The 24176-nt window shown below is 34.6% G+C and overlaps 1 protein-coding gene across 1 annotated transcript in view; it reads left to right on the forward strand.

Moving 5' to 3' along the window:
- The first annotated feature begins 18385 nt into the window (after nt 1–18385).
- The window catches only part of KCNT2 (potassium sodium-activated channel subfamily T member 2), a 198164-nt gene continuing 192373 nt past the window's right edge, over nt 18386–24176 (forward strand). The window contains exons 1-2 of the mRNA XM_032591711.1: nt 18386–18456; nt 22977–23157. Coding sequence (XP_032447602.1) covers nt 18386–18456; nt 22977–23157 — 252 coding nt within the window. The remainder of the gene's footprint in view (nt 18457–22976; nt 23158–24176) is intronic.

Raw genomic sequence — 24176 nt, forward strand, 5'->3', positions numbered from 1 at the left:
ATTATCTGGATATTATACTCTATGAAATAGACTGTGAGTAGAGTATGAAGCAGAGTGTTCTTACTCACATATGGTTATATTTGTTTATTACAGAATTATCTAAATATTAACATTCTATGAAATAGAGTGTGAGTAGAGTATGAAGCAGGCATATGTTTACTTAGCCATCTCTTAGAAAGAGGAAATTTTCCAATTGATTTTAAGCAGTGATTAAATATTATAAAAGTAAATATTATAAAAGTTTGCATTATTGCAAACTTTTCATGACAGATTAGCATTACATTTTAAAAGCTGGGTTCAAATAAATTATTATATAAAAATAAGAGTCACCTTTGCTCTGAGAGTAATTCCCATTCCTTACAGTGTGAAGTAACATGGGAAGCTCTATGTTCTGTTTTATTTTTAGTGACTGATTAAATTTGGACTATTTCAGATAGAATGAGATAAAGCTTTATTTTGTGCCTTATTTAATTTCCAGAAACTGTTGACCAGAGACAGAATATTAGGGATTAGTTTTGTTATGTGGTAGCAACTAGCATTACATCCCTGTGGGAACATGTTAAATGAGTGTAAATCAGCTTAAATTAGTTGATATTTATTTGGTGCTCACATTTCACATGAGCAAGGATATATAAATAAGTGTTGTTGGGGGGCAAAAATGTTCTGTCTTCGTAGCGCCTGGGTGGCTCAGTTGAGCGTCTTTGGCTCAGGTCATGATTTCATGGGCTGTGGGTTTGAGCCCTGCGTGGGGCTCTGTGCTGACAGCTTGGAGCCTGGAGCCTGCTTCGGATTCTGTGTCTCCCCCTTCGGATTCTGTGTCTCTGACCCTCCCCCATTCATGCTCTGTGTCTCTCTCTGTCTCAAAAATAAATAAACATTAAAAAAAATTTTAAAAAAAGAATGGTTTGTCTTATTCTAGGTTCTTGTAGCTGAAGTAAGAATCAAATTGACATAATAGAGATTAGCAGGAGAAAATCAAATTTAATTTAGTATGTACAGGGAATCCACATAGACATGGAAGTTCTAAAGGCAGTCAGGAAAAATGAGGTATATATGTTATCCTGAAATAAGAAGGAGTGGAAGAGGTCTGGAACTTCAAAGGGAGAGAATGCAATTCACAGGAAAATAAAAAAAAGTGAATATATGGTAAACGAATGTTTGCCTTGCCACAGATGCGTTTTTCAGATAAAACTTATTTCTGGTAAACACTTATTTTGGGAAAGAGCCCCAATGTAGATTTTTTTGTGCAGTTAAGGGAGGGGCAAAAGTTTCTCTTGAGACTGTAAGCTCTCAGTTGTCTTTAGCTCAAAGTACTACATATGCCAAGTGGCCCAACTTGGCTCCTACACTGTTTATCTTACTAATTTCTTGAAAAGTAAAAAAATAATGTGAAATTTAATACTAAGTCTCAAACCTTTCCTGGAGAGAATTTGGATATATACATATTTCATTTTTATGAACTCTAAGTAGGTACATATGTTTAAATGCGTAATGGGAATTAATGGTGTGTAAAGCTAATATTTTATTGGCTAGGTACTTCACTTTTAAGAACTGAATCAGGTAAAAAAGTTCAAGGAAAAAAAGAGTAAATGGCAGAGAGGCAAGAGCTCACAACTTAGAAAGTGCTTGAGGACTGAATTTTGTAGCTTTTTTACATCCATTATTTCTCTGTTCACAACTCTAACTTCACTTGGATGATTTGCATCGGTAGTGTCTTAAAGTGCTTTGTCAGTCTGGAGACTAAGAGTCTAGTGTAAATATAGTTGCTGCTTGGAGCAGGAGTAACCACTTAGGGTATCAGTAGACTTTTATTAATGAGCTCAGCAACTACTCCATTTGATCACATCATTCATTCTCTTGCCTAAAGTTTTTCATTTGTGTCTTCAGGATAATGTAAAATCCATGGTGTTGTATGTAAAGTGATTTATAATTTGTCCCTGCCCACTTTACTGGCCTCATCTGCCCTTATTTGTCTTACTCTAAAGGCTCTCCTTTAGCCATATTGCCCTAAAGGAATGCGCTCACAGTTGGTTTTTTTTATGCAAAATTTTTCTTTGCAACTAGTAGAAGTTATATTGAACTGTTCATGACCTGATTATGAAGCCTTTCCTGTTGAGAATACCTTTTATTTTAAGTAAACTAATGGTTAGGAGGAAGGGCAAATAAAAAGGAAAGCAAAATAGATATTGTGATTTTTTTTGGCTTGTTTTTGAAAATTAAATCTTAAAAAAGGAGGAAAAAGGAATATGATTCTTGGAACTATTGACCTTTTTCTATTATTCTGTTTCTGGGAATGAAGTAGAGACAGGTTTAGAAAGGATCTCTAATGTCACGGTAGAACTCAGAAAGCCAGTGTAAGTCACTGACTTTAATATTTCCAATATTCCAATATTAAACATTAACAGTTTACATGAAGAATCATTTAAATGCACATGGAGGTTATGAGCATGTCTGTGGGCATGTGAGGCCCATATATACATACTGCATAAATGCATGCACACACACATATGCAGATATACACACTCTTTTTATGTCCTCATCCTCTTCTATAACATTTCACTAAATGATATGTTTTCTCATTGATCAGACCTTGGCTTTTTAATTTTATTTTATACTTTTCCACTAGGAATACATTATATATTTTAGCTATATTTTCTGTAATCCCATAAATATTTCAGTGTAGTGTGATATATTGTCTATAACAATTAAGAGATAGTAATAAGCATGTGAAGGACTCTAGTGAGGAACCCACTCCCAGGCTATCATCAGTTCAAACATCAATATCAGAATCCTTATATATGAACAAAAGTGGAATTAAAAATATTTTCCAAGGTGTATAGTTGGCAAGAAAGTATTGTTTGGTCTTATCTGCTCTTGCATAATTGGATCATAAGAATAACCAAGCCTAACCTTGCAGGGAGTGGTCATGTGGGTCTTGAGACCCTTTCAAGAGTGTTCCCACTTAACAGAGGATTCTGTTGTCTGATTCCACCAGCCTATTAGCTGAACCTGCCCTTAGTATATTTTCACATTTTTGTTGGTATGAACCTTTCTTTCAGTGTATTTGTTGTTATGCACAGAAAGAACAGGAACCTCTTTGATCTTACAGAACAGGAATGATTGTTTTAGGTGGCAGAATTTGCTTTATGACTTGCTCTCTCTGTTTAATGTTTGGTCGCAAGGTTGTTGGGGAGTAGGGTCTGATGCCTCCACTTTGCCTCTTTACGTTGGAGGTGACAAATGAGCACCTCAAAGAACCTGATAATTGTGAGCCAACAAATTGTCTTAGGTCAGTTTTTAATGGTTCTAGTTACAACTTTTATATTCAACTGTTTCTTTGACATACCCTCTTAGACTCCTCAATGTAAGTACGTCCAAAGGCAAATTTATGCTATTTCTTTTCCAAGTTGTCCACATCTCTGAAATAGCAACTACTGTCCATTCTTTGGGGGCAATTCCAAAGAATGGAATCATTCTTAATGCCTCCTATTCTGTGACACAACACACAATCGACAGATCCCACGGATTTTATCTCCTTAGTATCCTGCAAATCTATCCATTTCTATTCCTCTCAGTCATCACCTTACTCATCTAAACTACCAGAACCTCTTTACAACAAGTGCTGTTATAACTGGTTTACCTATGTCCACGCTGGTTCCATTCCAAACCATTCACCGCATGGCAACCAGAGTTTCCTTTGTGAAATGTAAATATAATTGTGTGACTGCTTGCTAATGCTTGTTAAAAGTTTTCCATGTGTCTTGGGATGAAAACAAAACTTCTTACTTAATATGTCCTAAATTTCCAGTACAATCAGGATTCTCCTCATCTTTTCATTTTCATCTCACATCCTTGATTTTTCCTCTGCTCAGGAGTCCTACTTTTTTTCCCTTACTATTCCCATCACACTAACCTTCTTTATCCTTATAATATTCTACCTTATTTTTCTTTGCAGAGTAGAATCTGTCTTACCTTTTTTTTTTAATGTTAATGGAAACATCACTTTGTCATTTATGTCCAGTCCACCTGATTAGGTCAAATTCAGGATTACAGGAGAGCATAGCAAGGCAGGGGCAAAAGGGCTCTCCTGTTAAATTTATGTATATTTAGGTTAGTCATCATTTTCTGTCTCTTTCACTGGACTCTAATTTCCACAAGGGACCAGTCATGTCAGCTTTTCCATACCACTGTCTCCCCTAGTACCTAATTCTTTGCCTACCATGTAGTAACACCTAATAAATAGGTGAATAAATTCATGTGAAACTTTTTCAAATGTATATGATCTACAATAGAGCAAAAATAAAATGATAACACTTTATTGGAGATTCAGGGGAGAAAAATCCCGAGTTTTCCAGGAAGCAAGAAGTGGTAAATAAAACATTTTTATCTATTAACAGGAATGTGAGATGATTAAGTACCACCTTGTCTTTATTTACTGTCTTATCAATTCTGTTTTAAAAATATGAAAATATAATAGCATTCTGCTGATGTTACAGGTTTTTATTGTTTTTTTTTCCCCTTAACGGTTTCATTTCTTAACATTAGAGGCTCCTAAAATGAGAGTTACAAGAACATGATCATGATTTTACCTGATTCTTGACTAAATTTTGTCTCATTTTCACCTCGCTAATCTGTTTTACTCATCTCTTATATCCCACTGCCTTATTTCTTTGTCTACTTCCTTCACAATTCACACTAGAAAATACATTTTGTATTGAGACCCAGTACACATTTCTTACTAAATGATTATAGATGAATATAAATATATGCTCAGTGCAGCATATAACCTGAGGAACACAGAACAAAACACCACATGATTATAGTTCCATCCTTCCTACCATGAACAAAAAGACCCTACTTCCATCTGATGCATTATCATAGTAATGGCCCATAGGCTGATGCGTCTATGAGTAATTTACGACGACTGTTCCCCAGATGCTTTTATTTTGCTTAAATCACTAATGATGAAAGGAGAGGAAATGAATTTAATGTAATTTTGTTAAAAGAAATATATTGAATCAGAATAGTAATGGACAATGTGGAATCCCTTTAATTGAAGCGTTTAATATGAGAAAGAAGACTTACCGCTCTGTTATGGTTGGTGTAGCCTTAGATAATTTCTGTCTCATATCCTGGTGATCTTTCTTTTACTAGGTGAGTCAGAAAAAAATATTTTAAAATATGTAAGTTAACATGTTAGCTTTTTCCTAATGGAAGAATATTTAGTTAAAGTGAAAATTTCAAAATTAATACATTGTATTAGCTTTTTTATTACCAAGAGTATTTATAACTTTAATGCTTGATATGGTATATATTCTGGCTCTATGCATTTAGTGCAAAATGGGGCATAATCCTTTTTGTGTGTGTATTAATGTGGTTATGGCTTTTTTACATAAGTGTTTGAATAGTTTCTTTAAAATTATTCTTAATGAGATTTAACAGTATTTTAGTTAGGAAAAAAGAATTTTAAATTCTTTTTAATGAGATACAATTTGGAGTCCTTCTTTCCATATGGCATGCTCAATTTGGTGGTGCACATTTCAAATAATCACAGCACTTATGAAAAAATTTGTCCTATTCTCTTAGCTTCTTTGTCAGCAGAGAGAGGAAGCTTCTCTGCTTATCCAGTACTCAGTATGACCGCTGTTGTCCTGTATTTCTAAACTTTGTCAGGTATGTTCAAAGTTTAGATTTGTAGGAAGTCAGCAAAGACCAAGGAATGATGATTGAGGCTTATTTATTCTTGTGGATCTAAGGAAGGAATGGTAGGTCATTTGAAACTGCATGTTTACAGATTTGTTAGCAGTCTTAAATTGTGATTAAGATAGAGATGGAGCACTTTTAAAATTATATGTTTTGATTTCCATTAAGAGAAAGTAAACAAAAAAACCAAAAAAAAGAAAGAAAAGAAAAAAGAAAAAACCTCAGGGCCTGACAGTTTCATTGTTAAATTCCTTCAAGGAACAGTTAATCCAGGGCGATATAATTCAGGGCATGGACAAAGATAAAAAATTACCCAAATCATTTAATTATTAAGCTAAACTGATTCTAAAATACTGCGACAAAGCACAAACTATGAGCTAATGTTCTCCTAGTTGAGTTAATAAGACCCTAATCCTTTGAGATACTCTCTCAAAACTAAGAATTTTGGCAGGTGTGTTTCGTTAATCTTAATGAAAATTATTCTACTCTTGGAGATCCACAGTAAACATTAACTCATTAAAATGATCTGGAAAGTCCTTTACGAAATAAATAAATATGTTTAACCTAGAGTTGCCAATTTTTTTTTTTTCTGATAAATACGGGTTTAATGATACATTGTTCTTCACACAGATGGCTACAGAGGGTTTATAATCCGGGCTATATAGCCATGCAACACAGACCAATTAGCTGAGTGGCTTACCAGATACAGTGCTAGATTGGCTTTTCAAGGAACATATGTTGAGATACAGAAATATATACCAAGGTCACTTTCAAGAGATAGATATAAAATTCCTATAGTAGTAAATTGACAGACTAAAAACAGAAGTTTACATTAGAAACTAAATCAAAACAAAATAAAATATCAAACAAGCAAAAGGGCACTTAATAAATATTAATTACCTTAATGATAGATAGGAGTAGAATAATACTAATAACATCATATATATCCTCTATCATTTGTCTAGTAATAGAAAGTGAATATTATAATAAATTCAACCTCTTAAAAAATTAAATAATTTTCTCCTCTCTCCACCTGCAAAGTTTTCCCTAATATTTTTTACCTTATAACTTTTTATCCATTGCCTTCATCTTCTGATGTCTATAGGTCATACTTGAAAATCTACAAACATTGGTTGAAAATCAAATAAAACATTATACCTCTCAAAAACTGTATTTGTTTCATATGGTTTGAGTCATGTACTCAATCTCTTATCCTTATTGATTGTGAAAGTTTTAGATGACATGTAATTCCCAAGGGTATTTTTCTGTTTTTCTGTATATTTAGTGTGTTTGTGGTAATCAAGTTCTGAGCAGGTATTTAAGGATGTATTTTGTCCTCTAGTCTGCATAGTTTAAGTGCTTGGCCACTTTGATTCAGAAAATCTTGCCAGGGTACCATGCCATAAAATTCCTTAAGGATTTTTATTCTGTAACAGTCATTTTTTTTTTATTCTTTTTAAGTTTATTTATTTATTTTCGAGAAAGTGAGCAAGCAGGGGTGGGTCAGAGAGAGAAAGAGAGGGAGAGAGAGAAAGAGAATCCCAATCAGGCTGCACATTGTCAGCACAGAGCTGGACTTGGGGCTCCAAGTCATGAACTGAGAGATGATATAACCTGAGCCAAAACTAAGAGTCAGGTGCTCAACTAACTGAGCCACCTAGGTGCCCCAAAAGTGATTTTTAAAACAGACATCATCACAAATGGGTATTCATAAAACTATATTACATTAAGGTAGAAATGGCTCTGTGAAAGTTTTGAAAGTCCAGTTTAAGCTATTGTGAATATCAACCACAATTATGCAAAAACATAAACACATGCATGGCAAAAATTCTCTACTTTACAAAATGCATAGTTTCAAAAATAGGTGTATTTAATCTTCGTAAAATAGAAAACCTATAAGTTAGATATAATTAAATATCTATTTAAATAACAGCGAATATGGGGATGCCTGGGTGGCTCAGTCAGTTAAGCGCCTGACGTCGGCTCGGGTCATGATCTCAAGATTCGTGAGTTTGAACCCCGCATGGGGCTTTGTGCTCACAGCTTAGAGCCTGGAGCCTGCTTTTTATTCTGTGTCTCCCTTGCTTTTTCTACCCCTCCCCTGCTTGCTTGCTCACACATGCGCACATTCTCTCTCAAAAATAAATAAACATTAAAAAAGAATGGTGAATATGAATGTATGTGTAAAAATAATATAAGAAGAGCAAATTTTGTTGGTATTTTCCCCCCTAAATACTAACATTTTAACATTCAAATCATGAATATTCTCATATGATGATATACTTAGTAGTTACCCAGGTCAGTGAGTGAACTATATAAATAAATACATATTTTATTTATTTATATTTATTATATTTATATACACACTAAATACTAACATTTTAACATTCAAATCATGAATATTCTCATATGATGATATACTTAGTAGTTACCCAGGTCAGTGAGTGAACTATATAAATAAATACATATTTTATTTATTTATATTTATTATATATATATACACACACACACACATATATATATATATATATATACACACACACACACACATATATATATATATATATATATATATATATATATGCAGGCTTACATAATTGTATGAAAATTCTTTCATTCAGGCAATCTCAGAGATAACTTGTCCTTTTTAAAACATGTCACTAGCCTGTTATTGACATTTTGGCCGAGAAATAGTGCTTAATCTTTTTTTTTATCTTGACTGCATTACCAAGAATTAGTTGTCAGTTTCCGTAAATGATGATAGTGAACCCTCCAAAGGTCAGCTAATATCAGCATGACTCTGGTCTTTGTAAATAGTTAAATATTATGAGTTTATTTTGCAAATTGCCTAACTTTTCTTTTTGGAAAGTTGAGAGTTGCAGGTTTGAGAAAAGATTGGACAAGATTACAGCTACTCTCATTAATTCATGGATGATTGTTTACTGCTAATAACTCTGTTACTAACTCCATAGTAAAGAGGAACAGACATGCTACTTTCTCAACCCCAGTCTCTTTCCCCATAGTCTATGCATATACTGTGTTTATTTTTAATGTTTATTGATTTTGGGAGGGGGAGAGAGAGAGAGAGAGAGAGAGAGAAAGAGAGAGAGAGAGAGAGAGGCAGACAGAGACAGACTGCAGGAAGTGGCAGAGAGGCAGGGAGCAAAGGAGAGAGAGACTCCCAAGCAGGCTCCATGCTATCAGTGCAGAGCCCCCCGTAGGGCTTGATCTCATGAACTGTGAGATCCTGACCTGAGCCAAAATCAAGAGTCTGATGCTTAACCAACTGAGCCACCCAGGCACGCCATGCACTGACTATATTGCTCTAATAGTACATTTATTTTCTTGTCAAGTGAAAAACAAAGGCTTTATCTCTATTTTGTGTAGATAGTTGATTCTTATATTTGACTCATTTTTGTGCTTTTAGTTCTTTTATGCTGGGCTGGAATTTAAATAAATACATTACTAAATAAATTACTAAATAAATAAATAAATACTGAATTCATTGAGCATTATTATGTGTCAGACATTTCACTGAGCATTATTAGTTCATTGTATTCCCTTAAGAACCAAATGAAGAAGTTAATATTATTACATTTACTTTCCAGTTGAGGATAAGGTTTAAAAAGATTAAGTAATTTACCTAAGTTAGCATTAATCAAGTTATAAGTTAAATGTTTGATTATTAATTTATGGTATGATTATTAGCAATATTATAAAGTTGGGGTTAAAATCATTCACTTTAGATTTAGAAGCTCTTTTATGTAGATGACGGTGTTGTATTCATATCTACATCTCTATTATACAGTACAATGCTTTATTTTAGTAAACCATCCATAAATGTATTTGTATGAAAACACATGACTTACCTTTATGAGTAAGGTTACCCTTTTTCTGTTATGAAACATTTAAGTTTTATAGCACCTATTGGTTTTATATAAATCAGTTTGTTTCTTATTTAAAATTTACAGGTATTTTTAAGAACATAGAAATTTTAAGAAAATCATATTAATTTGCATTTTTCCATTTCAAAATCAATGAGTATAAATGAATATGAGTAATTTTTATGTGGATTAACTAAACAAAGATAAATTGAACATGGTGTGACATTGTTTTATTTTTTCCATCTTAAATTGGAATAAAATATTTAATTTCAAATGTTCAGGCAGACAATACAGGATAATAAGCAAAATTTTTGTTACAATTAGATATCCACTAAAATTCTAAGCAAGACTTTTTGGTTTTAATGTTATGGCCCAGTCACAAAACAGTTTTAAATTTGATTACTATAAAATTTAAAAGCAGGAGTGTTTATTTACATCTATCAGCTATGCTTATTTAGTTTTAAACTCTGCATTATTAAATTCTTCCACCACTTTCAATTCAAGATATAATTTAAACAGTTTAACTGAGTCTTTGACTGACTGAAAAGATGTATCTCTTATGATAAGGCAAAATAGGATATTTTTATTACCAATGTGGACTATTTGAGCACATTCTTAGATTTAGTTTATCAGAAAATCTGCACCCATCATTAAAATCACTTCTGGGTACAGGCACAAAATAATAATTAACTGAAATTCATCAATTATGATCAGGGAGAAGAGGCAGTTTTTGTTTAATAAGAGCTCCAAAGACATACATAAATGAAGTAAGATAACAATCTATATTAAAATAGTTATAATCACTAAATGGTTTCAGAGCCTTAGCTAGCATGTTGTAGCATTCATAGTTCTTGGAAAAATAGCTAATATATAAATAAAATATTAATGTTTATGAATAATGCAAATCAAAAGTATGTCAATGCTGTAGTAGCCTTAAGAATTATATGATAAATGGGGCGCCTGGGTGGCGCAGTCGGTTAAGCGTCCGACTTCAGCCAGGTCACGATCTCGCGGTCCGTGAGTTCGAGCCCCGCGTCAGGCTCTGGGCTGATGGCTCGGAGCCTGGAGCCTGTTTCCGATTCTGTGTCTCCCTCTCTCTCTGCCCCTCCCCCGTTCATGCTCTGTCTCTCTCTGTCCCAAAAATAAATAAAAAACGTTGAAAAAAAAATTTAAAAAAAAATAAAAAAAGAACTATATGATAAAGTAACAATAAACTATCTGTGTATCTATCTATCCTGAAGATACACTTTTTTTCTTTAATTGAAGTCCAGTTGACACTGAAGATATATGTCTTTCATTCCTTCATAAAAGGAGCTGAATTACTGTTTGGAAAGATAGCTTAAATGAATGATCTAAAATTATTTTTTAGTTGGATGATTGACATAGAACTCTAATATACATTTTTATATTTCTTAACTTCAAAATATTGCTAGATGTGTTACTATAACCAAAATAGATTATAATAAGTTGGCAGATACTCTTAACATTCTCCACATGTTCCATATAGATACTCCATAACTGGTATCAGGAAATGATGCTATAGCCAAATAATATGAGGAGAATAGTCCAGTTTCTGCCTCGTATTAAACTACTCCACATCTTAGTTTTTACTTTTATAAAATTATAACGCGGAATGATACTTTTCAAAATACTTTTTAAATCTGATTTTTATGATTCGGTGAGGAGGTTTGAGAGCCTTTTTTCTTTTTTTTTTCCTTTTTGCTTAAATAGTGTGAATGTTCTTTCTTTAGAATTTGTTAAGCTTGTGCAAATTTCTGCAAAATTCCCTTTAAACTGTTTCTACCCTTCAAGTAACATGATTCTTCTAAATAAATACAAGAGAGCAAAAAGGAAGTAGTTTCAAAAGTTAACGTGACAGTGACATTGGAGTCCAGAATGTATAGTTATTTTAGGCTGATTTCTCTCTAATATTGAGAGTAGTTTCTTTCATAAATCATAAGCTAGACACTTTCCATATCATGAAAAGTTCTATAACTAACATGGTTGAGTTTAGTATTAAAGTATGTAATATTCATGAACAGTGGCAAATGTGTGATTTTGGGTAAAGTCTTTGATTAGGAAATAGTTAAATGTAGCAAATAATTCAATAACTCAGGTAGTTTTAAACATGTTAGTGACATAGAGAGTTTAGAATGTAATGAGAATAAATATAAGTTTTATAAATACAAGTCAATTTCCAAATTTCAAATTTCCAATTCTTCATTTATCATATTATTTAAGTAGTACTACTAACTGAAACAAATGCTGGAGTTATGAATACTAATTACTAGGGAGAGTAAAACCCAATTCTCTTGTTTATAGAACTTGAATATTTCAAGTGATATTGATTAAAAGGTGGTGGGAAAGTCCATAGATTTATGGAATATTGCATTTGCCTCCCTTGACAAAGAAGTATTTAGTCTTGCCACTTATATTAGATTCCACAGTTAAGTCAGTGGCCATATAAAGATTTTGGATGCTTTTTAAAAATTAATAAATTGTATTTAGTTTATATCTGAAGAGGTTAAAAGGCTTGGTGATTTAAATATGGCAGTAGAAGTCCATGAACGTTATTATGTGCTTAGCAATATTTTAGGTGCTCAAACAACATGGATAAAGAAAGCACTTGGCCTCCATTCATATAGAAGATTATAGACAGTGGACACCAAACCCAACAAATGATTAAAACTTTTTCTTTTTTTTTAAATTTAATTTTATTTTATTATTTTTTAAATTTACGTCCAAATTAGTTAGCATATAGTGCAACAATAATTTCCGGAGTACATTCCTTAATGCCCCTTCCTCATTTAGCCTATCCCCCCTCCCACACCCCTTCCAATAACCCTCTGTTTGTTCTCCATATTTATGAGTCTCTTCTGTTTTGTCCCCCTCCCTGTTTTCATATCATTTTTGTTTCCCTTCCCTTATGTTCATCTGTTTTGTCTCTTGAAGTCCTCATATAAGTGGAGTCATATGATATTTGTCTTTCTCTGACTAATTTCACTTAGAATAATACCCTCCAGTTCCATTACATAGTTGCAAATGGCAAGATTTCATTCTTTTTGGTTGCTGAGTAATACTCCATTATATATATATATATAATGGAGTATTACTCCAATGATGTATATACACACACACACACACACACACACACACACACACACACCACATCTTCTTTATCTATTCTCCATCAGTGGACATTTGGGCTTTTTCATACTTTGGCTATTGTTGATAGTCCTGCTATAAATATGGGGGTGCATGTGTCCCTTCAAAACAGCACACCTGTATCCTGTGGATAAATGCCTAGTAGTGCAATTGCTGGGTCATAGGATAGTTCTATTTTTAGTTTTTTGAAGAACCTCTGTATCCTGTGGATAAATGCCTAGTAGTGCAATTGCTGGGTCATAGGATAGTTCTATTTTCAGTTTTTTAAAGAACCTCCGTACAGTTTTCCGGAGTAGCTGCACCAGCTTCCATTCCCACCAACAATGCAAAAGAGATCCTCTTTGTCCACATCCTCGCCAACATCTGTTGTTGCCTGAGTTGTTAATGTTAGCCATCTGACAGGTGTAAGGTGGTGTCTCATTGTAGCTTTGATTTGTATTTCCTGGATGATGAGTAATGTTGGGCATTTTTTCCTGTGTCAGTTGGCCATCTGGATGACTTCTTTGGAGAAGTGTCTATTCATGTCTTTTGCCCATTTCTTCACTGGATTATTTGTTTTTTGGGTGTTGAGTTTGATAAGTTCTTTATAGATTTTGGATACTAATCCTTTATCTGATATGTCGTTTGCAAATATCTTCTCCCGTTCTGTCGGTTGCCTTTTAGTTTTGCTGATTGTTTCCTTCCTGTGCGGAAGGTTTTTATTTTGATGAGGTCCCAGTAGTTCATTTTTGCTTTTGTTTCCCTTGCCTCCAGAGACCTGTTGAGTAAGAAGTTGCTGCGGCCAAGATCAAAGAGGTTTTTGCTTGCTTTTCTCCTCGAGGATTTTGATGGCTTCCTGTCTTACATTGAGGTCTTTCATCCATTTTGAGTTTCTTTTTGTGTATGGTGTAAGAAAGTGGTCCAGGTTCATTGTTCTGCATGTGTCTGTCCAGTTTTCCCAGCACCACTTGCTGAAGAGACTGTCTTTATTCCATTGGTTATTCTTTCCTGCTTTGTCAAAGAATAGTTGGCCATACGGTTGTGGGTCCATTTCTGGTTTCTCTATTCTGTTCCATTGATCTGAGTGTCTGTTCTTGTGCCAGTACCATGCTGTCTTGATGATTTCAGCTTTGTAGTATAGCTTGAAGTCTGGGATTGTGATGCATCCTGCTTTGGTTTTCTTTTTCAAGATTGCTTTGGCTATTTGGGGTCTTTTCTGGTTCCATACCAATTTTAGGATTATTTGTTCTAGTTCTGTGAAGAATGCTGGTGTTGTTTTGATAGGGATTGCATTGAATATGTAGATTGCTTTGGGCAGTATCAACATTTTAACAATATTTGTTCTTCCTATCCAGGAGCATGGAATGTTTTTCCTTTTTTTGTGTGTCTTCTTCAATTTCTTTCATAAGATTTCTATAGTTTTCAGTGTATAGATTTTTCACCTCTTTGGTTAGATTTATTCCTAGGTATTTTATGGTTTTTGGTGCAATTGTAAATGGGATGGATTCCTTGATTTTTCTTTCTGTTGCTTCTTTGTTGGTGTATAGGAATGCAACCGATTTCTGTGCATTGATTTTATATCCTGCAACTTTGCTGAATTCATGAATCAATTCTAGCAGTTTTTTGGTGGAATCCTTTGGGTTTTCCATATATAGTATCATGTCATCTGCAAAGAGTGAAAGTTTGACCTCTTCCTGGGCGATTTAGATGCCTTTGCTTTCTTTGTGTTGTCTGATTGCAGAGGCTAAGACTTCCAAACTATGTTGAATAACAGTGGCGAGAGTGGACATCCCTGTCTTGTTCCTGACCTAAGGGGGAAAGCTGTCAGTTTTTCCTCGTTGAGGATGATATTAGCGTTGGGTCATTCATATATGGCTTTTATGATCTCGAGGTATGCTCCTTCTATCCCTACTTTCTGGAGGGTTTTTAAGAAGAAAGGATGCTGTATTTTGTCAAATGTTTTCTCCGCATCTATTGAGAGGATCATATGATTCTTGTCCTTTCTTTTATTGATGTAATGAATCATGTTAATTGTCTTGTGGATATTGAACCAGCTCTGCATCCCAGGTATAAATCCCACTTGGTCATGGTGAATAATTTTTTAAATGTATTGTTGGAGCCAGTTGGCTAATACCTTGTTGAGAATTTTTGCATTCATGTTCATCAGGGAAATTGTTCTATAGCTTCTCCTTTTTAGTGGGGTCTCTGTCTGGTTTTGGAATCAAGGTAATGCTGGCTTCATAGAAAGAGTTTGGAAGTTTTCCTTCCATTTCTATGTTTTGGAACAGCTTCATGAGAATAGGTGTTAACTCTTCCTTAAATGTTTGGTAGAATTCCCCTGGAAAGCCGTCTGGCCCTGGACTCTTGTTTTTTGGCAGATTTTTGATTACTAATTCGATTTCCTTACTGGTTATGGGTCTGTTCAAATTTTCTGTTTCTTCCCGTTTCCGTTTTGGTAGTGTATATGTTTCTAGGAATTTGTCTATTTCTTCCAGATTGCCCATTTTATTGGCATATAATTGCTCATAATATTCTCTTATTATTGTTTTTATTTCTGCTGTGTTGGTTATGATCTCTCCTCTTTCATTCTTGATTTTATTATTTGGTTCCTTTCCTTTTTCTTCTTGATCAAACTGGCTAGTGGTTTATCAATTTTGTGAATTCTTTCAAAGAACCAGCTTCTGTTTTCATTTATCTGTTCTACTGTTTTTTTTGGTTTTGATAGCATTAACTTCTGCTCTAATCTTTATCATTGCCTGTCTTCTGCTGGTTTTCGGTTTTATTTGCTGTTCTTTTTCCAGCTGTTTAAGGCGTAAGGTTAGGTTGTATATCTGAGATCTTTCTTCCTTCTTTAGGAATGTCTGGATTGTTATATACTTTGCTTTTATGACCAGCTTTGCCGCGTTCCAGAGGTTTTTGGTTGTGGTGTTATCATTTTCATTGGCTTCCATATACTTTTTAATTTCTTCTTTAACTTCTTGTTTGGCCCATTCATTCTTTAATAGGATTTTCTTTAGTCTCCATGTATTTGTTACCTTTCCAAATTTTTTCTTGTGGTGATTTCGAGTTTCATAGTGTTGTGGTCTGAAAATATGCATGGTATGATCTTGATCTTTTTGTACTTGCTGAGGCATGATTTGTGTCCCAGTATGTGGTCTGTCCTGGAAAACGTTCCACGTGCACTAGACAAGAATGTATATTCAGCTGCTTTAAGATGAAATTTTCTGAAGATATCTGTTAAGTCTATCTTGTTCAGTGTGTCATTCAAACCCATTGTTTCCTTTTTGATTTTTTTATTACATGATTTGTCCATTGCTATGAGTGGGGTGTTGAAGGCTCCTACTATTATGGTATTATTATTAATGAGCTTCTTTATGTTTGTGATGAATTGATTTATATATTTGGGTGCTATCACGTTTGGTGCATAAATGTTGTTAGGTCTTCTTGGTGGATAGACCCCTTAATTATGATATAATGCCCTTTCTTCACCTCTTGTTACAGTCTTTATTTTAAAGTCTAGATTGTCTGATATAAGTATGGCTACTCTGGCTTTCTTTTGTTGACCATTAGCATGATAGATGGTTCTCCATCCACTTATTTTCAACCTGAAGGTGTCTTTAGGTCTAAAGTGGTTCTCTTGTAAACAGTATATAGATGGATCCTGTTTTCTCATCCATTCTGTTACCGTTTCTGACTTTTGATTGGAGCACTGAGTCCATTGACGTTTAGAGTGAGTACTGAAAGATAGGAATTTATTACCATTATGTTGCTTGAAGAGTTGGAGTTTCTGGTGGTGTTCTCTGGTCCTTTCTAATCTTTGTCGCTTTTGTAATTTATTTATTTATTTATTTATTTATTTATTTATTTATTTATTTATGTGTCATCTTTTCTCCCCTCAGAGAGTCCACCTTAAAATTTCTTGCAGGGCTGGTTTAGTAGTCACAAACTCCTTTAATTTTTGTTTGTCTGGGAAACTTTTTTATCTCTCCTTCTATTTTGAATGACAGCCTTGCTGGATAAAGATTTCTTGGCTGCATATTTTTCTGATTCAGCACATTGAATATATTCTGCCACTCCTTTTTGGTCTGCCAAGTTTCTGTGGATAGGTCTGCTGCAAACCTGATCTGTCTTCCCTTGTAGGTTAAGGACTTTTTTTCCCTTGCTGCTTTCATGATTCTCTCCTTGCCTGAGTATTTTGTGAATTTGACTCTGATATGCCTTGTTGTTGGTCGGTTTTTGTTGAATCTAATGGGAGTCCTCTGTGCTTCCTGGATTTTGATGTCTATGTCTCTCCCCAGGTTAGGAAAGTTTTCCACTATGATTTGCTCACATAACCCTTCTACCCCTATTTCTCTCTTACCCTTCTGGGACCCCTATTATTCTGATGTTGTCCCTTTTTAATGAGTCACTGATTTCTCTAATTCTGAAATCATGCGCTTTTGACTTAATCTCCTCTTGTTTTCTGCTTCATCATTCTCCATAAGTTTGTCCTCTATATCATTGATTCTATGTTCTCCCTTGTCCATCCTTGCCGTGGCGGTATCCATTCAAGATTGCAGCTCAGTTACAGCATTTTTTACTTCATCCTGACTAGCTTTTACTTCTTTTATCTCCACAGAAAGGGACTCTAATCTATTTTTGACTCCAGCTAGTATTCTTATTATTGTGATTCTAAATTCTGGTTCAGACATGTTGCTTGTATCTGTGTTGGTTACGTCCCTGGCTATCGTTTCTTCCTGCTGTTTCTTTTGGGGGTGAATTCCTGCTGAATTCTGTGGTTCAGGCTGTGCAGATTGTTGTGTTAATCCTCAGATCAGTTTTCTAGGTGTGCAGGATTGTTTAATGTTGGTCTGGCTGTATTTAATGGATGTGAGACACACAAAAAACTTCCTTGTTGTTCTGCCATCTTGGCTCCTCCCCCAACTTTTTCTTTTTTTTTTTTTATTTGAGCAGGATAAGAAAGATTAAGAGTATATATGATGGTCAGTATAGAAGTAAAGACTTGGAAGATGTGAGGAATTAGTAATTAGTGATGACAAAATCTGGCGCAATAGGGTTCTAGACAGAGAGAGTGGTCCATGACAAGGAATATGCCTCTTATGTTGATCAGAGAACAAGAATGCCAGTGTAGCTGGGTAGAGTGAAACACAGAGATAAGAGTAGAAAATAAGTCTGAAAGGCATAGGGAAGGGTCAGATTGGTTAGTGTGTTATAAACAAATCTAAGAACATTAGCTTTTAGTCAAATGAAATTGGGAGCCCTCTTAGGGTTTTTAGTAGGGGAATAGCATGATCTGACCTATGTTTTCATAGGATAACTCTGGCACGATGGTGATAGGTTTCTAGGAGAAGGATGGGAGTGTTCACTGTAGTGCAGGGCAGAGAAGATGATGGCATGAAATATTGCAGTAGCATGGTGAGTAGTGATAGTGGGTTCTGGTTATATTTTGAAGCTTGAAACAGTAGGGTTTAATAAGGGTTTGGATGTGATTTGTGAAAGAGGGAGACAAGTCAAGGATGACTCTAGGATTTTGACACTATCAACAAGAGAGCTGGGTTTGCCAACACTGGATTTGAAGAATTTGTTAAGAGCAAATTTAGAGAGGAGTTTTTGGATTCAGTTTCGATGTTAGAAATATTAGAAATAAAAGGAGGATGTTTAAAGAAGATTTGGGTGCTACTTTATGTTTCAGGAGTAGCAGTGAGGCTGGTGTGGTTGGAGGGCAGTGAGTAAGGGATGGTCTTTAGAAGATAAGATCTGAGAAGAGCCAGGGGCTTTTGGATTTTATCCTGAATAAGATAAAAGGGCATTGAGAGTTAGGAACAGAGAGGGAACAGATTAGATCTATAACTGAAAAGGATTACTGTTTTCTTGGGCTAGATATTTAAATATGGTATGCCTTATTTTCTTATGGGAAGATGAAAGTAAATTCATTTATTTATTACAAAAATAATAATTGACTTAGAAGATAATATATTAATATCACCATTTTTTTTTAAATATAATGACATTGTTATCCATGGACATAAGCAGTGACCCAGTAAATGAAACTCTAAATGAAACCAGTTGGTGGGCCTATTCAAAATCAAAGAGAAACTCTAAAAGTAATTCAGTATATTTACCTTAATAGTTCTTAAAAAAGTTGATTTTTCTTTTTATGTAATAATATCAGACATGTAACAGCTGGTGTGGGAGTCTTCATTTTCATGTTGCTTTAGTGAGTATTAAGGAATATCAAGTCTTGAATCTTAAATGTGAAATTGGTAAATATGTGAAAGGTTCATATAATTTTTCTAGGTCAAGTAAAATGGCATTTTACATAAGGATTATAAGAAATGATTGCAAGTATTGCTTAACTACAGTTATGTCAAAGCAATTAAATATCTTAGACTGTAATTCAATAAAATTTATTATGATTTATATAGGTTGTGATAAGTTTTATCACTTGTACAGTTTGGTGAACTGAAAAACAAAAGTTCATGGTTACAAAATTCTGTAGCTCCTCTCATGAGGGGTTGGCATCTATTTCCACACCCCTCCAATGCGAGCTGATCTTGTGACTTGGTTTGGCAAACAGAATGGGGCAGATAAAGCTAGGTTCTTAAGAGGACTTTCAGTTGCCCTTATTGCCCTGAGACAGTAAGAAAGATGGTTTAGTCTATTTGAGGATAAGTGGTCACATGGAGAAAAACCAAGCGAGGCACACAGACAACGACGAACACTGGCCATTTGGCACAGGATTGAGGCCATCTTGGACCTTTCATTCTAGCCAGACTTCTAGTCCAATGAGCCACGTGAGCAAGCCTAAGAAAACCAGAGAAACTTCCCATGTAACACAGAATTTATCATGTGAAATGATAAATTTTTACTGTTTTAAGCCATTGAGTTTTGGGCAATTTGTTATTCAGTGATAAAAAACTGAAACGCATGAATGAAATACTTTTTGGAGTTTGCATATATTATCTGAGTATGGTTTAACCAGGTGTTTTTTGGTTCATTTAGCAGTTAGTTAATCAGTGCCTACCAAGCACTTTGTGCTCAGTGCTCTAGGAAATAAAAATATACAGTTTAAATAGTGTCAGTAGGGTAAATAATAGTTGAGTTGGGATAACAAGTATTAAACTCTAAAAATTGGTATTTGTATAAGACATGAACTCATACGCTCTCAGAATTCAGCAGGAACTTCTGGAATTTCTTGGAATTGAGATTCAATAAAGTCTATGAGGGAGCTTCATTTTTGAGCTAGGGTTCAAAAGATAGGAATCGTAGTAGGTGTTGCAGGAAGAGGGCTCTCAGTTGAAGGGAATGGATTAGGCAAAAGTAGAAATAGAGGGTAAGGAGTATATACTATGATACGTGTACGATGTAAATAGTAAGTGAAAGGGAGGTAAGTTTGAGAAAACACAGATTAGATCCAGATGCTAGAGTCTAGTTAATTCTGTATGTATCACATATCTATTACCAAATAACAAGTCACCTAAAGAGGAGTGCCTTAAAACAGCACAGTGTGTTGTCTCTCACAATTCTGTGGTTGGTAACTAGGCAGTGTTTCTCCTGATCTCACCTTCAGTACTCTTGGCTTCAGTCATGTGATGGCTTGACAGGAGTTGGAGCATCCAAGGTGGCCCTACTCTCATGTCTAGCAGTTGGTGCTGGCTGTCAGCTGGGACATTTTGGTTTTTTCCACATGACCTCTAAGCCTTCAGTAGATTGTACCAGTCCGCTTCATAGAATTGTAGTCTCAGTCTTCTAAGATGGTGAGAACAAGAGCTTCAGGATCTTCTAAGATCCACACTCTGTGACCCACACAGCATCACTTCTATAGTATTCTGTTGGTCAAAACAAGTTATTAGGCCATTAAAATGTAAGGACGTGGAGAACTAGTTTTCGCTTTTGATGGGAAGTACAGCAATACCACACTGCAAAGGGGTATGAACATAGGAAGACTTGATTTACTGGCATCTATCATAATAATCTATCACACCATGAATTAAAGAGTGTTGTTAAACAGTAAGAATCCAATGGCTGTTTTGAACCTGAGATTGGAGTATGTGTATGTAAGCTTTGTTTAAGAATGTGAATATGGCCCTTATGAATAGGTCATTTTAAATATGAGAGCAAACTGAAGAGCAGGAAGTAAGAGTAGGGGACTTTTCTAGTAGTTTAGGGGAAGATAATGTTTGAATTACAAAATGGACATTTTTATCTATAAGCAGGAATTGACATTTAATGTGTAGTTATGCAAAATATAGTAAGCCTTCACATTTGAATTTTTAAAGATGTATAATTTATCTTCACTTTTATTTTCTACTATAGTATAAAAGATAAGTATAAATTGTTTACATTTTCAAATATATATTATTGTAAATAAAATAAAAAACCTAATCCACAAAAATGTTTGTTATCAAACAGTTGTTCTCTTTGGTTATGGTAAGATTTTATCTGAATAGTATTATAATTAGCTTGACTATTATACTGCATAGGGGCAGCTGAGCAAATAACCTGATACTAATGAACTCATGTGACCTGGCAGGCAGCTCACAGAAAATTCCTAAGCATAGAACAAGGGCAATTTTTACATTCTGAAAACCTGGAGTTAAAAAAAGAAAAAAAAAAAAAAAAAGAAGGGGCACCTGGGTGGCTCAGTAGGTTAAGTGTCTGACTTTGGCTCAGGTCATGATCTCATGGTTCGTGAGTTCAAATCCTGCATTGGTCTCTCTGCTGTCAGTGCAGAGCCCGCTTAGGATCCTGTTTCCCTCTCTTTCTGCCCCTCCCCCGCTCAGTCTCACTCCTCTCTCAAAAATAAATGAAAATATTTTTTAAAAAAAGGAAAAGAAGACAAGAACAGTTTCTGCCTCAGCAGTAAAATGATATCAAGTACTCTAGGATTTCTCTTCTGTCCCTTGATTTAACTACTTGTGTGTTTACCCAACTACCTAACTATCCACCTGCGTATTCTCTGCCTTAGAAAAATAAAACAACAAAAAAATATTTAAGATAATTAAACATGTTTTGTATGTAACTTAAATAAATAAGAAAATTATCTTAAAAGGATAGAAAAGGAATTTCTTGAATTTAAACATTGAGTACTATTTATTCATGGTCGCCAAAATCACGCTATGTCCGCTCGTTGTGCATAGGGGTTGGAATGAGTGTCCAAAAGTAAACACAGATTGTTTTGGACAGATTTGTAGAGGAATAATTTACATGCCTTATAGTGCACTCATTTTAAGTGTAAATACCAACCATTTTAAATGCATTTACAGAGTTCTGCAATCATCACCACATTCCCGTTGTAGAACATTTTCTATTACTCTATTCCCACCATCAGCCCCAGGCAGCCACTGGTCTGCTCTGTTTCTCTTTTCTGGGCATTTTGTATTAACAGTATCATAAAGTCTGTAGTCTTGTACATCTGTCTTCTTTCACTCAGCATGTTTTTGCGATTTGTCCATATTGTAACATGCATCAATACTTGTTTTTTTCCCCCTTGCTGAATCATATGCCATCATACACCGATTTATGTTACAGATATGATTTATGAGAGATATGACTTATATCTCCAAAAATGTACAATATATATGTTTATTTCATAGTGTCACCATGCCTTTTATTTATTTATTTTTATTTTTAGTATTATTATTTTTTTAGCCTGTAGTTGGGCTATTTTTAGTGCTATTTTAACCATTTTACTTTGGGGACATCTTGTAACAATTTCTGTGCTACTCTCTGACTTAGCTTTGTACAGATGGTGATCTCTTGAGAGTGAGTTGGCACCTGTTAAATCCTCAAACCTTTCATGTATACATGAAACACACACACACACACACACACACAATATACACACATATTATACAATAAGATAGCTTCCTGTAAAAAAAAAAGACTATCACTCTTTTACAGGGAATAAATTTAGCAATTTCTGTCTCTATGTTCCCTGGCATGCATTCAAAATGTCTGTGTAAGTCAGCCATGAAATTCAGTCTATTCCTTTTACATTCTACTCAGGTATACTCTGTGATATTTTGGCTACAACTTTTGATTATTAATAAAAATAATATTATATTTGGTTAATTAGGTAAAAACTTAAAAATTATGTTTTCATGAGAAAAAATATATTGTACAATATAAGATTCCAACTCACTGAATGTGCTTTATGTAATGTGCTTTGGTTTTCAAAAGAATAATAAGAAATAATGTGCCCAATTTAAAAGTTTTAATTTTAATGCACATTTGTTTCCTTAGCATTTGTGGAATCCAACATCTCGAACGGATAGGAAAGAAGCTGAATCTCTTTGACTCCCTTTATTTCTGCATCGTGACGTTTTCTACTGTGGGCTTTGGGGATGTCACACCTGAAACCTGGTCCTCTAAGCTTTTTGTTGTTGCCATGATCTGTGTTGCTCTTGTGGTTCTACCCATACAGGTAAACACAGCCAGGTTAAGTTTTATAGAAATGTATAAAGCCTTATAAAATGAAATCTTCCATGCTTAGAATGAAATGTGGGCGGTTTATTAATCTATTAACACATGTTATTATTGTATCTAGTCAATTAATTAAAATGGCCTCAGGGAATTCCTTCTCACATTATATTAGAAACTGATTTTTTACCCCTATTCACGAGTGATAAAGCTCATATCTCATTCCAGTTCTTGAAGATGTTTCTTTTATATAGAGGGTATTTAACTTGTTAATTATAAGATCACATGATTTAGTTGTAATTATAGAATGATAGACCAAGGAAATAAACTTATGAAGGTTTGATTTCTTTTGACTCTTGAAATAATCTAAAAGCTGAACATTGCAGTAAGTAAAAATGGATCGCATTTATTGGTCAACTAAAACAAAATCTGAAGATGATACATAAATATTATGCAACGTTTTGGGAGTGGATAAGGTGGTCGCAAAGGGACAGAGGTATAAAAGGAGACTAAAGATGAGTAGATGCAATCTGCAACTCGTTCTTACAGTGAGCTTTTGGGTGCCTGTGGGTGAGCAGGTTAGAAATAAGATATGGCAAATACAAATCAAATTTGTATCTTCCATTACAAACCCTTGGCCACAGTTTATCTAAGTATACTTTATGTAGGTATGAAAAAGATCTTCCCACTCCTGTTCAACCATGCGTGTATTCCTTCCTGACATCCCTCCTCTATTCCATCTACTTCCCTTACATACCAACTGCTGCTATGCAACTAGAATGTGGCCGTGTGTGTTGGGTATCTCTCATTGCATGAGATGTGTGCTGACCTTGGTAGAAAAATGTAGAAGAAATGCCATTGAGGTTTTTCTCTTTGATGCAGCGCATGGCACATCATGGCTGCCTGCTTTCCTGGGCGTAAAGCAGAGGCACAGACCTTTTAGTGCTGTTATGATGTAATAGGAAATTCATATTAATATGTTTCTATAGAGACCTGAAACCCCCAAGAAGCATTAGCGACCTC

Source organism: Lynx canadensis, chromosome F1, assembly GCF_007474595.2.
Source record: "Lynx canadensis isolate LIC74 chromosome F1, mLynCan4.pri.v2, whole genome shotgun sequence".
Taxonomy (NCBI): domain Eukaryota; kingdom Metazoa; phylum Chordata; class Mammalia; order Carnivora; family Felidae; genus Lynx; species Lynx canadensis.